The sequence below is a fragment of the Columba livia genome, chromosome 18 (assembly GCF_036013475.1).
Source record: "Columba livia isolate bColLiv1 breed racing homer chromosome 18, bColLiv1.pat.W.v2, whole genome shotgun sequence".
Classification (NCBI taxonomy): Eukaryota; Metazoa; Chordata; class Aves; order Columbiformes; family Columbidae; genus Columba; species Columba livia.
Window position 1 is genome coordinate 9214523 of NC_088619.1, and position 15928 is coordinate 9230450.

The following is a 15928-nucleotide window of genomic DNA, read 5'->3' on the forward strand; positions in this document are numbered from 1 at the left end:
GCTGCCACAGAACACAAACCTGCCGCTCACAGGACTCACTCGTGGGTGCATTTCAGTAGCTGATCAGACTGTAGAGCAGCTGTTTTATCAACATATTGCCTTATGTTTAATAACTACAGCTTTTTGGAAAGCTAAAAATATTTATTTCTTCCCAACAAATAAGCTTTACTGGGAACTTATTACTCATAATGCAAATAGCATCAAGAGTGTCTCTAATCTTACTGCAGCATCACGCACATGTTTGTAATCCAAACAGAGGCAGGTGGAATGAAACACAAGCTTTTCAAGGAAAAGAAAGCTCACCAAAGTTTATAGAAACATCAGAAGTCTCTTTTTACCTAGGCTCTTCCTTTTTTACGTTACCTAAATAAACTGAGTAAAGGTAACAGCTTGCAAGATTTCCAGACACAACAAGCTGCAGAGGAAGGACAGGAAGCCAGGAAAGCTGGGTCAACTATAAACATTTTGGTTATCACTATTTTTTGTGACCCTGTAAAGAGAGTTGTTACTTTCCATCCGGGTCTTCCCAGGTAGGGTCACAACAGTCCTTATCTACCCATCCTGGCAGGTAGCAAGTTACACTCTTAACCCAAATGGCAATTTTCAGGGAAAACCAAAATAAAACAAAAAACCAAGAAGGAACATATCACTTCTTGCTAAGCAGTAATGAAGTGTCAAAACAGCTTGATGCTGGAAGAAAGTTTAAGTGCCCTGGTACAAACGGTCAAAGACAAATCTACATATTAATTTTTGACAAACTATAGTTTCATTAGAGGCAGGGCAGAGGCGTTGGTGCTAAATATATTTTAAGAAATAAGGACAGAAGTGAAGGCAAGGAGGAAGGACAAGTTGCTTCTGCTTCCTCCATTCCAGCGGTCAGAAAAGAGCCCAAGTTGCCAGTCCAGGCTTTATCACCTTCAGGGCTAAGGATACGTTCTTGAAAAAGTATTCAAGGACAAGCAAAACATTACAAAGTTAAGCTGTAGAATATATACACACAACAAATCTTCCTGATATGCCTCAACGAGGCACGTTTGTCAAGCTGATGTTCATCTCGCCAAAATTCAAGCACTGTCTGATGGCAACATTAGGGAGAAACATTTTACGTGCCAAATTTCACCTTTAAAGGTTTTCATTGGACCCGTCTCTGTTACAGTTGCTACTTCTTCCTCATTTTCCTCCTCGCATTTGTTTCTGTCCTTCCTCTGCAACTGCAAGACTCTTGGAGCACTTGTTTGCCTTCCCTACCCCCCAAAAAAAGTTTGGGAGTTTTCCTTGATGAGTTATGAAGAATTTGGGAATTTTCCATGACGAGTTATGCCCTCAGGAGTAGTAAAGATTACAGCACAAGACCTGAGCTACACAGGAGCTCACAGAAACACCTCTTCAGTAAAAGCGGCAGATTTTCCAGGGGAATTAGCAAAGATGCAGACTTCTGCAGCCTAAAATCCTCCCTAGTATTCTGAAATGAATTCACTTCAACCTGGAATCTAAGCATAACTCTTTCCAAGCAGACTGTAATCCACTGTTAACAGCATAAAGTAAAATCCAGATCAAATGGTTAAAATATCACTTCTATATTTATGCTAAAGAAGGGTAGGTAACAAAAGAATACTCCAAATTTGACAGCACATATGGATTTATAATGGAAAAAACTACTCAAGCTCAGCAAGAGTTGCGTGGTTTAAACTTTTGTGCCCATTTCTCCCAAACCAGAGGGCTGAGTAGCTGAGACCACAAGTCTTCTGCACCAGCAGGGTTGCTGTGACTAGTGGAACCTGCTGGCTCATACATAACTCATGAAGAATTCCCCCCTTTCCTCTCAAGGGAAACAATTCTGCATAACAGCAGCACTTTTTTCTTCCTTCCATATACAAACCTGTAGAGTTTTATAATACAAGTTAGAGCAAGAAATAGGTTGGCTCAATGCAGAAAGCATGAATTCCAGAGACAAATTATTTAAATAAGAGGTTTTAGAGACTAACAGTATAATTACAGTTCAGTTGAACTTTAGAAAAATGCTTTCTGCTGTCTGCATGAGGTCCAGCTGCACTAGAGCCAACACGCAGCTCATGACGAGTGTGCACGCTGACACGAACGCATCCAAAGGAGCTAAATTCAGCAGGTACAAACAGAATAAATCTACTCTGTTAAGTATTCTCTCTATATATTTTATTTATAAAGGTCAGTAGTGTTTCAACATCACAATTATAAACTAATTACTCTACAGAGGCTGCCAATCTACTTCCTAGACAAAAATAGCTATCCTAATTTCTGCCTTATTTCAGTCACCATCCTGACTTGCCCCCTGGGACCAAAACCCAACTGATGTGATGAATATTCAATAACAGGACTCGCTATCTGTTTGCACAACATCAAACAACTGGAGACAAAACGATCCAAGATCAGGTAGAGAAACACAAGTAAGCAATCATTTCTTAAGCGAAAAAAAAAAGCCTCTTAGGATCTCCAAGTTGTTTAAGACATTTTTAAAACAGGGTTTTATTTAGTATCTGCAGAAAAACACTTTTAGTAAAGAGAGAAAGACAGGCCGAGGAAAACCATGAATGCAACTATTTAAAATGCAGATTTCAGATGCATCTAGTAACTAATCAGGGTATTGTAGAGTAGCATCTGGGTTTCAGGAATATAACAAATGTCCTAAAAATAATTATCATGAGCAGTTCTGGAGACTGTCAGTTCACTTTTGCTCCATCAGAACTCAGCCATACAACCCCATTTGTTTAGCACATGTCACCATGAAAAAAACCCACATTCTTAAGTTTGTTAAATGAATTCTCACTTGAGTTGTCAGATGGTGGCACCAATCATGCACATAAGACATGGGAACAAGTTCAGGCTCCACCACAGACAATCTGCTTCACAACCATTTTTCTGTTCCATTTGCACACCTACTCTTATGAGGTGTTGATGACTTCAAAGTTGAAGATGTGCCACCCATGAGCAGTGCTTTAAATAGTCAGCAACAGGGCATGAGCCTAGAACATGACGAAGTGCAGCTTGAAGCTTGACAGATTGAGATCAACAATGCTGCTGCTCCATCTAAAAAGATATTGACATTTGAGGGAAAGAACAACTTTATACAGCATTCCCCACACTGCAGATAATTATACAGCATTCCCCACACTGCAGATAATGAAAAAAAAATCATAAAGTATTCATAGAATGCATAGGGAATGCATAGAATTGATAGGTTGCAAGGGACCTTAAAGATCATCTAGTCCAATCCCTCTTCCACCTGACCAGGTTATTAAAGCTCCGTCCAACCCAGCTGTGAACACTTCCAGGGATGGGGAACCCCCAGTATCTCTGGGCAGCCTGTTCCAGTGTCTCACCACCCTCATGGGGAACAATTTCTTCCTTATATCTAATCTAAATCCATCCTCTGTCAGTTTAAAGCCATCACCCCTTATTCTATCACTCCATGCCCATGTAAAAAGTTCCCCTCCAGCCCTCCTGTAGGTGTCCTTTAGGTACTGGAAGGCCACAATAAGGTGTCTGTGAAGCCTTCTCCGGACTGAACCCCCTCAGCATGTCCTCACAGCAGAGGTGCTCCAGTGCCCTCCCCCGGAATTGCTCCAACAGGTCCATGTCCCTCTTACCTCAGGGGCCCCAGAGCTGACTGCGGGACTCCGGGGGGTCTCACCAGAGCAGAGGGGCAGAATCACCCCCCTCGACCCACTGGTCACACTGTTTGTGATACAGCCCAGGACACAGTTGGCTTTCTGGGCTGCAAGTGCACATTTCTGGGTCATGTTGAGCTTCTCGTCAACCTGTTCTCCAATTCCTGTTTTCTTTCCCAAGGCTCAAAGCATCTAAACCCCACATTTTTATTTCCTTCTGTATATTCTAGTCACTGATGTTTACCCAACTTGGGAGATAACGTTAACTGCCGCTGCAGGGCCAGCAAAGGAAATGAAAGAGCAAGAACTGCTGTGGGATAAAGCTGCAGATAACAACTGGTATATCAAACTATAGCAGTATCAGTTTGCTGATCTGCGTAGAAATGCAGAATGCATACGAGTCACCTACTCATTTGCATTTTGAATTTAACAGAATTTTCAGAGTAAACTGGAAATGATAGAGATCAAAGGCGGCTTTCCTAACAAAATGCTAAATAAAGCAAGTAAAGCATTAAAACAAAACATTGAGACCTAGTGCCTCTCTCACTAGTGCCCCGGTGAAATGACATTTTTGTGTTGCCAGTAAATAAAAGCAAAAACAAATCACATTGGTTGCAGTTTGACACACACGTTGAGCAAAGCAGAGAAATAATTCAGTGAGCCAAAATTTGATTTGCTGATATGTCCATGCTAACACTTTTCAGAAGTCTGTCAGAGCAGTCACACCAAAGCTGGACCTCGCAGAAAATCTCCAACAATAGCACTTCCATTAAACAGGCAAAAGGCAGCTAGAGCTTCAAATCAGCATAATTTCCCCTGGCTATAAGAGGATGCAATACATGTTAAGTCAATATAATAAAATTAGCTAAGCTGACCATGAGCTTTAATCAGTGTCTTGTTTGACATTCAAAACTCCATCAGGCTTGAGGTAGCACACAGCTCACACGAGCTAAATTCTCCAATTTCAGTGACGAGTTTAAATAATCACCACAAATAGCTACTAAATGTTATAAAAACAAGGATGCCATTTTTAAGGAGGAATGTGTTTACTCCTTGCTTGCAAAGACTGCTTTACACCTTCAATCTGGAGTATTCCATATTTATGTCTTCTGCACACAGACACCTTCAGCAATGCAATCTTGCTCTAAAAAGGTTCGAGCTTGTTTATAAATACAGAACATGAGTGTTTGCTTTTTTTGGGGATATGCGCCTTGGAGAGGTTAGGCACTTCCTTCCCCCAAATACCTAGAGAAGCTGGCTAATAAAACAAGTCCCACCTTCAGATTACTATCATACATAAGAGGAACAATATTGGAGAAGTTTGTACTATTAATAAAAACATAGGCATTGAACAGTTGGGTAGACCAGCAGAACGCAACCTCTTACGGTATCTCTTTGTAACACAGATCTCCAACTGCCGGGACGTCAAATCAACTACATTTAAGATAATTGTATTTGTCTTTATGAGTCTTAGTAATTTTCACACAGCTTTGTCTTCTTAGACTGCAATATTGATCACATATTGATGAAAAATATCTTCATTCAAGGCCGCCCGCCAAGGAACATGACCTAACCACACCTTTACACATCGACCATCACATACCACAGAGTTGCCACTCACAGCTAAGTCACAGAATAACATAGGTTGAAGGGGCTCTGGACGTCACCTAAGCCACCCCCTCCTGCTCAAAACAAGTCTAATTAGATCACATTGCTCAGGGACTTGTCTGGGCACCTCCAAGGATGGTAATTCCACATCTTCTCTGGACAACCTGTTCTAGTATTTAACCTACTTCACTATGAAGCACACAGTACTTGCAATTTGCCTGAATCACTAATTCAGAAAACCATTTTTCATGTATTAAAATCATCAAGACCGAGTCCAGCCCCTTACCAAAAATGGGGAAAGATGATGAAAGGGAGAAAAATGATGAGAGCGAAGACAATTTCACCCAAAACAGAGGAAAAGTCATTGCACTACTCTTCAGCAAGCCACGAATTCCTGTTCTCTAGCTTGGACACCACAACAAAACAGTCAGTGCAGGCGAGGTCAAACACAAGGGATGAAGAAGAAGGGAGCCATGCTCCCCTTGTTTGTCCTACTCCTCCCTCTATTCAGAACTGTTCCACTGTATTCAGACACAGAAAAATGGTTTTCATGCAGGAACTGAAAACGCTGTCTCAGCATCAACTGTTTGCAAACACTCAATCCTCTTAAAGGCAGACAGAAAGAAAATCAGTTTGGTGGGAAGCGGTCACGTGAACAGAACCTGAGGTGACCGCCAAGTGTATGTTCAGAGTAGGGATAAAAAAATCTTGACTTTGCTGAACAAAACTGTCAAATTATCAAATTTTGTCAAGGAATTCCATATTTTAGCATATAGGGAAAGCTGGTTTGTATGTCACACAAAAGTGAAAATCCCCAAATTAAAGATAATGGTCCTCTATTTAAACCACCACCTGAATAGTTTTACTCATAAAAACAATCTGTAAGTGACCCTGAATTAATTACACTGACAGCTACTGGGAAAAGGAACTTATTGAGTTCTTCAGAAGATTACGTCCAGCTATGCCCCAACCCTACAACACAAAGAGAAAGAGGAAATGGAGCAGTGGTCTACACTTTAAAAACAAACCCACAATTCTAACATTCAATATACTAATGAATATTTATTAACCATGCAGAAACAGTTATCAGAGCACCATGGTATTAACTGCACACTTCAGATTAGGTGTAGGAGGAATACAGAAAATAAATGATGATGACATGAGAGAAAGAATGATGATTTTTCTTCCCTCCTCCCAGTCCTGCTCCTGCCAAACCACCAGCAAATATTAGCACACTTCAGGTCTGGACACTTGCCAGTTAGCACAAAGGGCAACAAACCAGAAGCTGCTAGAAATACAATAGTTTTTGGGGACATAAAACCTGAAATACAAATACAGACAGAGACTGAAGTTAACTACTCCCAACTTCAATAAATACAGCAAGTAAAAGCAGAAAAGACTGAAAAAACCATCATGACAACTGTCAACTATTCTAAGCGAAAAACGGTAAATCAAACTTTCAAATAGGAATCCCTCAGCTTCCTATTTTTACTTTTTAAAATAACAGGACAGGCTACCTTCACACCCCCAGGATGACACCAGTCACCAACAAGCTTTTGTGAAGCAACCACCAGTACATGAAAACAATGGTGATCTTGAGAGCTGCGGCACTGTACTGTGATCAGAAGACACAGAAGGAAGCTGCAACCTTTCCTTTTGCTCAAAAAAGCTCATCAAGTAGTATTTAAGATATTTAAAAAGTTTAAAGAAAGCTGTCAGTTTGCAGGGCAATACCACCCACTGCTGTAGAACCACTAGATAGAAGGGCAAGGGGATCGAGCATACTGTCTGTTACAAAAAATCATACAAGTGGCTTTTACCATCCAGCACCCACAAAAGAAAAGGCCGAGCACTTTTTCCTCTTCACTCAGCTGTTTTACAATTGCAAGCCAAAGGTCAACTATCTTCACTCACTTCTGGAAACCAGCCACAAGATTACTAACAACCAGCTTAATGGCTCCAGTTCAAATGCTATTCAATCAAGTCCCGAATCTGTGGGTATGCGGCAGTAATGGCACCATGACATCATATGCAAGTTATCTGCTGGAATCGGAGGGAGTCAGACAGTTCGCATCTCTGCCTTCTCTCCCCACAAAGAGAAACATGAACTTTTAAGGAGTGGGAATTAAAGCATTATAGATTTTGTTCTTTGTGTGGGCATGGTGTAACATTGCTCTCTGAAACAATCCTTTGCCATCATCATATATGGCATCAAACTAACTTGAATTTCCGAAGGCGCATAACAGCTGGATTTAAAGAAGCCTTCACTACATGGCAAGTTACATGTGCGCCTCAGCACGGGATATCTAAGGAGCGAAGTATGCAGGTACATTCAACGTGCTACAAATTTGTTTCTCACTGACCCGATTACTACGACAGATCACATGAAGCACATGAGTGGGATGCCCCGAGATTTCTCAGTCATGAGCAAAGTACTAACAAAACTGATGTGGCATGTTTGATGGAAATTAATTTGCACAACCTGAAACACATTTGAAGTGAACCAGACTTTCAAAATGACAACGTGCCACAGAAGGCTGTCAGTTCAAGTAAAATGAACTGTAACAATTCTAGTTGTTGTTGGCTTATTTGTCTGAAATCTGCCAGCTTTACCAGTGAACCTTACCATGCGGCAATGAACTCATCTCAACTATGTGCTGAAGAAGAATTCCTGAAGCTCTTGGAGTTTCCACTAACTTTAGTGATAATCTCAAGCAATTTACTATTTCTATGCCTCAGTTTACTCGTCTATGAAATACATAAAATCTACAAACATTTTCAGAACATGAGCTGAAAAGAGATATGGTTTGAAGAAGTGCTCAGCCCAGGTTTTGTGTAGAGTAGGAAAATCCCTCTCTGTATTCTAGGAAAAATACAATTATTAATGGAGTGTAATAGCACAGACACCATCATGTTTCTGCTATTGTGACAATATTTGTATCTATGGGATGACATTAAGAACATCTTATTATCAGCCACTGTGCACAGCTGTAAGAGCTTTAGAACAGAGCAAACTTTTGAAAGTCTAAAAAGTTATTTTTCCTTCAATTCCTAGAGAAGAAAAGATTTTTAAACACATGCAAATTTTATAAGATATTTTTTCAGGTACTTCAACAAACTTCTATACCAAATGCAGTGAAAATAATTAAGGATATACTTTAAAATAAACTATATTTCATTATACTTCATTTTTCCTTCCTGTTCCACATTTTCTACAAGCTTACTTCAGCTATGCTCTACTTCAAACACTGAGGGCAGCCAGTAGTAACCCAAACTAGAAGGATGCAGTTCAGGTTAAGAAAAATAAGCGCATGGTTTTCACAGAAGTCTCCTGAACTTTGACAGTTTCAAATGTTTAGAAACAGCAAAAGGAAATATTTTTGTAATTTACCTGAACACTGGAACTGAAGTGTACTGGTTTAACAGGCGTTTTTAGGCTGATTATGGGACAGGAAGGTGTAGCATATATACAGATACAATTATTTTTGAAGTTAACATTCTCAAAGCAGGATACATTTTTGCAACCTTCATCTGTTGATGGCCACACAATATTACTGCACTTTTAACAAAGTCACAGTATTGAAATACCAACTATAACAGTCACATATTAAATTTACACATTGAGGTTGCTTTCTCCAACTTATCTTAAACCAGTAGTTAAAACCAAGCCATTCCTTGGCAAAAATTTTGAGCAGATGAGTAATCCCACTGAGGTCTGCAGGACTTGATTTGTCAGCATACACAAAGCTACAGCCTTGCATCTGCAGGACAGGCACCTCTCAGAACAGTTTCTACTCAAAGCATTTTACAAAGAAGCAACTCAAAATGCTTTAATACTAAATACATCACTCTAGGAAGGTAAAACCCATCTTATACTTCTCTGGAGAAATACTGGCTCTGAATGAAACTCCATTAAAACATTCCACAATATGGTTCATACTACTTGGAAGTGACAAAGCTTAGAGCTGTGCTTCACTAAGGTCAAATCACTATGGATTTTTATATTTTATTCCTTCCCAAAATAAAATTTTGGGCTTGTTCTGTGTATCCAGTTTTAAAAATTCAAATATTTTTCAAATTCCCTTAATATAGCAAAGATGAAGCCTAAAAAGCCTTTGATATATTGAAAGAACTACCGACCAAAATTCCTCTAATGCACTCCAACACCCACTTACATCTGCACGGATCCATTAAATATTCAGCCACAAGCTTATCATTTGAGTTCATCAGGACTGAAGATAAAACTCAGCACCAATATTTGACAGCCTGATGCTAAAAGATTATCTGCTGAGAAATAATCTAATCACTGCTCTTTGATATTGGAATCCTTGGCAGCAAGCAAAGGAAAGGAATACAAAATTGATCTTGATTACTTTAAGGGGTTTCCTCTCGTAGAAGGGAATTCAGTGTAACGATTATCTTGTACTTCTGCTTATTTGCTACCATGTTTACGACTAAGTTTTCAAATATTCCAATCTCAGAAGAAAGACTTCGGGATGCATGCTAAATACAGAAATAAAACAGTCTCTCCTGATCTTAAAGGGGTCAGACTGGGACTGAGGAAATCTTGAGGAACCCTATGAAAAGGAGATGGCGTTCGCTGGGGACTCAAAAGAGGGTCAGGTCTAACGGACAGGAAGAGACGCCCGAGAGAAGCTGAAAAGCCCAGGGCAAAAGAGGGAGTTCCCGAGCCCTTCCCCAGCGCTTACCTTAAGGATATCCCCCCGTTTGAAGCTCAGCTCGTCATCCGCGGTGGCTTTGAAGTCGTACTTGGCGATGGCTTCCATGCTGGGGCTGCCGCGCACGGCGGTGCGGGCGCTGGGAAGGAAGCGTTTCCCCGAAGCCTCCGCTCCTCCCGCGGCCCGGCTCCCTCCGAGACGCCGGCCCCGGCTCTCACATACAGGGAGCCCGGGGGACGATCCGCCCTAGGGGAGGGGGAGGAGGAGGAAGAGACGGGCCATTAGGGGAAGTGGCACGGATCGATGGCCGGGGCCGCGCCCAGAGCCGCTCCCTCCGCCCGGCGCGGCCGCCGCTTCCTCCCGCCGCCGCTCGCCCAGGCCCGGCTCGCCCGAGTGACACGTCCCGCGGCCAATGGCCGCCCCGGGGGCGGGAGGCGGCACCGCAAGGGGAGCCGCCGGTCCCGCGGGGCTGGCAGGACCCGCCGCCGGCACCGCTTCCTCGGACCAGCCCCGCGGCGGGAGGTCCAGTCCAGTCCGCCCGCCCCGGGAAGCCCCATCCCGCTCCTCACACCGTTCACTCCAGCGAGAGGACACGGCGGGCCAGCCCTGGCAGGGCTGGGCATCCCGGCGCAGGGAACACAAAATTAAACCCCACGATGGGGATCGGCGGCTCGTAAAGACCGTTCTGGAGATGCAGCTTACACCAATCTATCTATTTTCTTCCCGTTCATACAGCTTACATCAATTTAAATGCAGTAAGTAAGACAAAGCAGAGAACACTTCTGTGGGTCATCTATAACGGGACTTTCTTGGAATTGATATGCCTATCAAAAAGTGCCCTAAAATAATATCTAGAGAGAAGTTTGGCCTCACTCTAGGGTAAAAGCAACCATTCTCAAATTCCAGCATCTTGAGCAGCAGAATATGTTAAAAAAAAAAAATCTTCATAAGCACAGCATGAAAATCAGCAAGTTTAAGTATCTCTTATGGGCCCAGAGAAGAAATGACACCAAACCTGACAAGGCATACATAGACCCTCTGAAACCATTGAAAAGGCTTATATCTTGATCTCAGGTTATAATAGGGAGGATTTAATCTAACTCCAGCTACATCTGATAGCAGAGAAGCCAAAAGATCAGAAAAAAAAAGTCAAGTAAGATAGACTGTAAATTAAAAACCACCATGAGCACCCTCTGGAGAACCAGCAGAGAGCTGGTACTTGTCAATGACAATTCAAGACAGCAGAGATGTGACAAACAGCAGCGAACCCACGCACCTGCTAATTCAGTCTCTGTGGTTATGGCCCAGAAAGAGCCCTCCTATATACAAAGGCAGCAGATGGCAACAGTATTTTCTCATTTCAGAGGAAAACCTGCCTTACATAAATGCAGTTCAGCAATTAACATGCTTCTATTCCACAAGCCCCATTTTTGCCCAACCTTCAGCTCTCCATAAAGAATAACAGAGCTCAAGGCAAACACCAGAACTAAGGTTTCTATCCCAGGAAACTGGCAGAATGAGAAGAGGTATTTACAGGGTTTACCTTGATCAATGGACAGGGCTCGGGGTTTTCTTTGGTGCTCCTACACCACTACTGAAATGTCAGCAAGACTGACACAGCTGTCAGCAACCACAACAATCACACAGAACAACCTGCCTGTGCTACTGGAAAGGAACATACTGGATCCAAGCTTTGGCCCACACGCTTAACTAAACCCAAAAAGCGTATCACCTTAGCTACATGTTGATGCACCTAAAATACTAAACTTTGCTTTCAATGCTGATTAAAAAAAGCATCTGTCTTTCTGATGTCAGTCATCCGCACCGGGCTAGCGTGCTCAAACAACAACAATTTTCCTTCTCCAGGAACACTTTCCCCTTGCCATCCCCTATTGTGTTTGGTTCATTATCCCTTCATCTTTCTAACCTCTTTTTTTAACTGATGGTATTTATAATTTTCTGCAATATTAAAGAGCAACATGAATTACTGAGTATGAAGCAATGGAAAATGCACATATTTGTTCAAGCATGCTGTCTACATGTCCTGTATGTTTCAGGGTAAACATCATCAGTTTCTGTTCCTTCTTAAAGGATAAATATCACTAGCTAAAACCTGGTGTTTCAAACAGCTACATTTGAAGATGTGTAGCATTATATGGGCATGCTTGAAAAGCTAAAGTTCCAAACCTAAGAATGCACAACTTCAAGATGAAAGAGATTCATCACACAATTTTCTTTAAACGTGCATTCATATTACTAGCACCATGATATGGTCAGCATTTAAAGGAGTGATGTTTCTAGGTAACAATACTAACAGCTGCAGCGTAGAACAAAATTTTAACCACCATGACTTTAGGCAAAAGTGTAACTGAAGTTCAGGCACAAGTTACACATAAATTAGGGAAAAGCTCTGAAAATATTAAACCCAGATACTTACACAGCAAATGCCAGAAAAGGTAAACTTAGAACATCAGTTCCCTTAAAGTCATTCAGAAAGCATTTGCTGTTCACTAATCTTATTTAATAAGTTCTTACAGACAGTCAGCCACATAATTATTAAAATACAAACAAACCCACTGGACAACAAGGGCAAAAATAAACTCACTGGGGAAGTGGCCTGTGCTGGGTCCCCGGCCACCAAGAGCACAGCTGTAGGTGTTTGGTTTAGGCAGAGAGCAGTGAAACAGGAGACCCTGCAAATCCTAGAGCGTGCCCCAGCTCCACAGACTTCAAATGGAGTAATGAATTAACAGACATAATATTAATGCAATAAATACACTTCACAAGAATTATAATATGATCTTACTAGAGAAATGACTAAGATTTCTCAAGAATATCAGTATGTTTTTCACCTCTTGCCTTACTGTGATTTGGGGCAAGATACTTCTCTTGCTCTTAAAAGATCTGGGCAAGGTGAGAGGCAGCAAAGGCAGCAGATGCAGCTAACAGTAAATTTGTATTAGCAATACAGAGCTGCAGTTCAGGATGGAATACAAGTAATTATGAATACAAACCTCCCTGCTGTAGCCAACAGGAAACAATTCTCACGTCCTTTTCAATAGATATTTAAAAAAACACAGAGGCAAAAGTAGGGTTTTTTATACTGTTCTTACAAACAGCATTTTTTCTAGCAAGTGAGAGCTTTCTCATTGTACTCTTTCCACTGTTTTACTGTTCTTCTGTAAAGTTACACAGGCAGGAACAGAAGAACAGACAGTTTGGGAAAGTCAAAGTGAGGGAAGAAAGAAAATACGTTCAGTGGGAGATTTTGCAAAGAATCAGATCCTAAGCTTCATCAGCTGTTAAAGAACAAAACATTACTAAGGGTGGTGGAAAGAAAAATGTGTGGATACATCATGTGGAAGACATGCAGAAATGCGAAGTGTCAGGCTCTAGACAAAAGAATAGAAAGAAAAAAAATCATAAGAGCAAAGTACCCATTCAAATTAACCAAATAAGGAAGTATAACATAATAAACTAGGGAGGTAAAATATAAATTGTCAACATATAAAAGCCAGAACATTCAGGGTCATAAATGATCCTCATGGTCTACTAGCTTAGTATGTTTCGACTTCCTTAAGCATATCTTGTCAGAGGACGAGTCAAAATACCATTTAGGAAACTAAGCTACAGTACAAAGCACAGACGATATTTATCAGATCAAATCATTTTATCAGGTAGTAGGAAACTGCACCTCTGACAAAATTTATTTATTGCTACTTTTTTTTTGTTGTTGTTATTTTAAACTGTATAAAGCAGTTTTAAAGAGCACAAGCTTGCCTGGTATTATGAAATACTTAAAACACTACATAACTTGATCAGCCTAAGACATGATAATAATTGAAAGGCCTTTTATTGGAACAAATTCTGAATATCCAAAGCTTGCCCAGAGAATTATTACCAACAACACTGTGTTTAAACAAGATCAACAATTTGGCCCTTAACCAAAGGCATTTCATAATTTTTAAAACAAGGAATGAACTTCCCTAAACACTATATTTATCTATGAATTGCTCCCCCAGTTATTAACTGTGCTACAGAATATTTTTCTCTTGAGGTTATAAAGGAGATGTCTGAGTCAGATGTTGTGGGAGTTAACAACACTGCATCCTTGTCTTCTACAGATCATTTGAAAGTATATTGGCAAGTTAAACCTTATACCACAAAACCAACAATGAATCTCAAGCAGGAAGTTCAGAAGAGAAAGAAAAGGCTGGAAGAAAAACGTCTCTATCATAGCAACTCACATTTGAAGCAAGACCCAAAGGTCTTTTGGAGAAAGAAAGATATGGATGTTAGCCTGCCCACAGGGTATTCACAACCTTTTAACCTTTAGAAGCGGCCTGAAGTTACAGAACTCTTCCGGGGAGTATTGAAAATAAGCCCCGAGAACTACCAGCAGCCAACGCTCCACAGATGGACGGCAAAGCGGGAAGCGACCCACGACTGACACCCGCCTGGGGGACCGAAGCACGGAGAGCGGCCCCTGACAGTGAATGTCGCCTCTCCAACCCAGGACTCACCGCACCCGCCCCGCGGCCCGGGAAGGCCGGGTCCCGCGGGGCGCAGCCCCACAGCCCGGTGCAGGGTCTGCGCGGAGGCGGCTCCCGCGGAGCACACCGGCGACAGGCGGAACGCGCCAGGGGCCCAGGCCGCGGCACCGAGGGCCGCCCTCCGCCGGGGCTCAGCGTGCCCCCCGCGTCCCGGCAAGGCCCACGGTGGGCAGGGGAGCCTGGCCCCACCGGGAAGGGCCTTCCCCGCGCCACACCGCGGCGGGTGCTGGGGGGCTCGGCGCCCCCACGGCCGCTCTCCATACACACCCCCGAAACTCACCGCGCAGCGCTGGGGGGCGCCGCCCTGCCCGAGGGTCCTCGCCGCCTGCCCAGCCCCACGCGGCCCGTCCCGGCCGCCCCTCCAGCGCCGCCTCGGCTGCCGCTCCTGCCCCGGCCCGCGGCGCCCCCCCCCGCCCGCCGCCTGCTCGGCCACCGCCGTTCCCGCAGCAACTCTCGCGAGAACGGCCCTGTCAGCCGCCCTCCACCGCCCCGCCCCGCCCACCGCGAGAGAGGCGCCTGCGCGCTCGCCTGGCCGGGCGGAGGGCGGGCGCTCCCCGCGCATGCGCAGTGCCGGGGGAGACGCGGAGCCGGGGCTGCTCCGCCCGCGGCCGCCGAGCAGCTGCCCCGGGGCTGGAACACCCCGGGCACCGAGCGGGGAGGAGAGGGGAGAGGCCGCAGCCTTGGCACCGAGCCCTCCTGAACATCGCAGCAGCACGGGCCGAGCAATATTGAAACTATATTAATGCCCCGGGGGAGGCGGCCATGAGTACAGGCTCACAGAATCGATTTCAGTTGGAAGAGACCCTCAGGATCAACGAGTTCAAGCATAACCTAACCTAATTCTAGCACTAAACCATGTCCCTAAGAACCTCATCTAAAAACGCCTTTTAAACCCCTCCAGGGATGGTGACTCCACCACTGCCCTGGGCAGCCTGTTCCAATGCCCCACAGCCCTCTACAGGAAGAATTTTTTCTAATATCCAATCTAAACCTCCCCTGGCACAACTTGAGGCCATTTCCTCTTGTCCCATCACTTGCTACCTGGGAGAAGAGACCAGCACCCTCCATGCTCCAACCTCCTTTAAGGCAGTTGCAGACAGTGATAAGGTCTCCCCCTCAGCCTCCTTTTCTCCAGGCTAAACTGCCTCAGCTCCCTCAACTGCTCCTCATCACACTTGTGCTCCAGGCTGCTGGAGGTGAAACCACTCGGGGTTTGTGCAAAAGGTTTGCCTAATTTATTTGTGCCTCTGCTTGTCTGTAAGACAAGGCAGTTTGTCTCATCATGGAGAAATTAATTTAGAAGCTACCTGTAACTACGAGGGAAAACTCCAGGCCTGCGCTTAAGCTGAGCTTGTCTGGGCACTGAGGGGTGTGGAACCACTCACTGAACTCTGAGAGCAAAGAAAACACTTGGTAGAGCCTTTACTCAACAATTACCATCCCT

The 15928-nt window shown here is 43.5% G+C and overlaps 1 protein-coding gene across 3 annotated transcripts in view; it reads right to left on the minus strand.

Moving 5' to 3' along the window:
* The window catches only part of GRB2 (growth factor receptor bound protein 2), a 54373-nt gene that overhangs the window by 31487 nt on the left and 6958 nt on the right, over positions 1-15928 (minus strand). For 2 of the 3 annotated variants that reach the window (XM_065034070.1, XM_065034071.1), the window contains exon 2: positions 9962-10177. In XM_065034070.1, the coding sequence (XP_064890142.1) occupies positions 9962-10039 (78 nt within the window). In that variant the 5' untranslated portion in view covers positions 10040-10177. Of the gene's footprint in view, positions 1-9961; positions 10178-14764; positions 14939-15928 lie in introns of those variants that run through there. The other variant, XM_065034069.1, reaches the window with a different exon arrangement.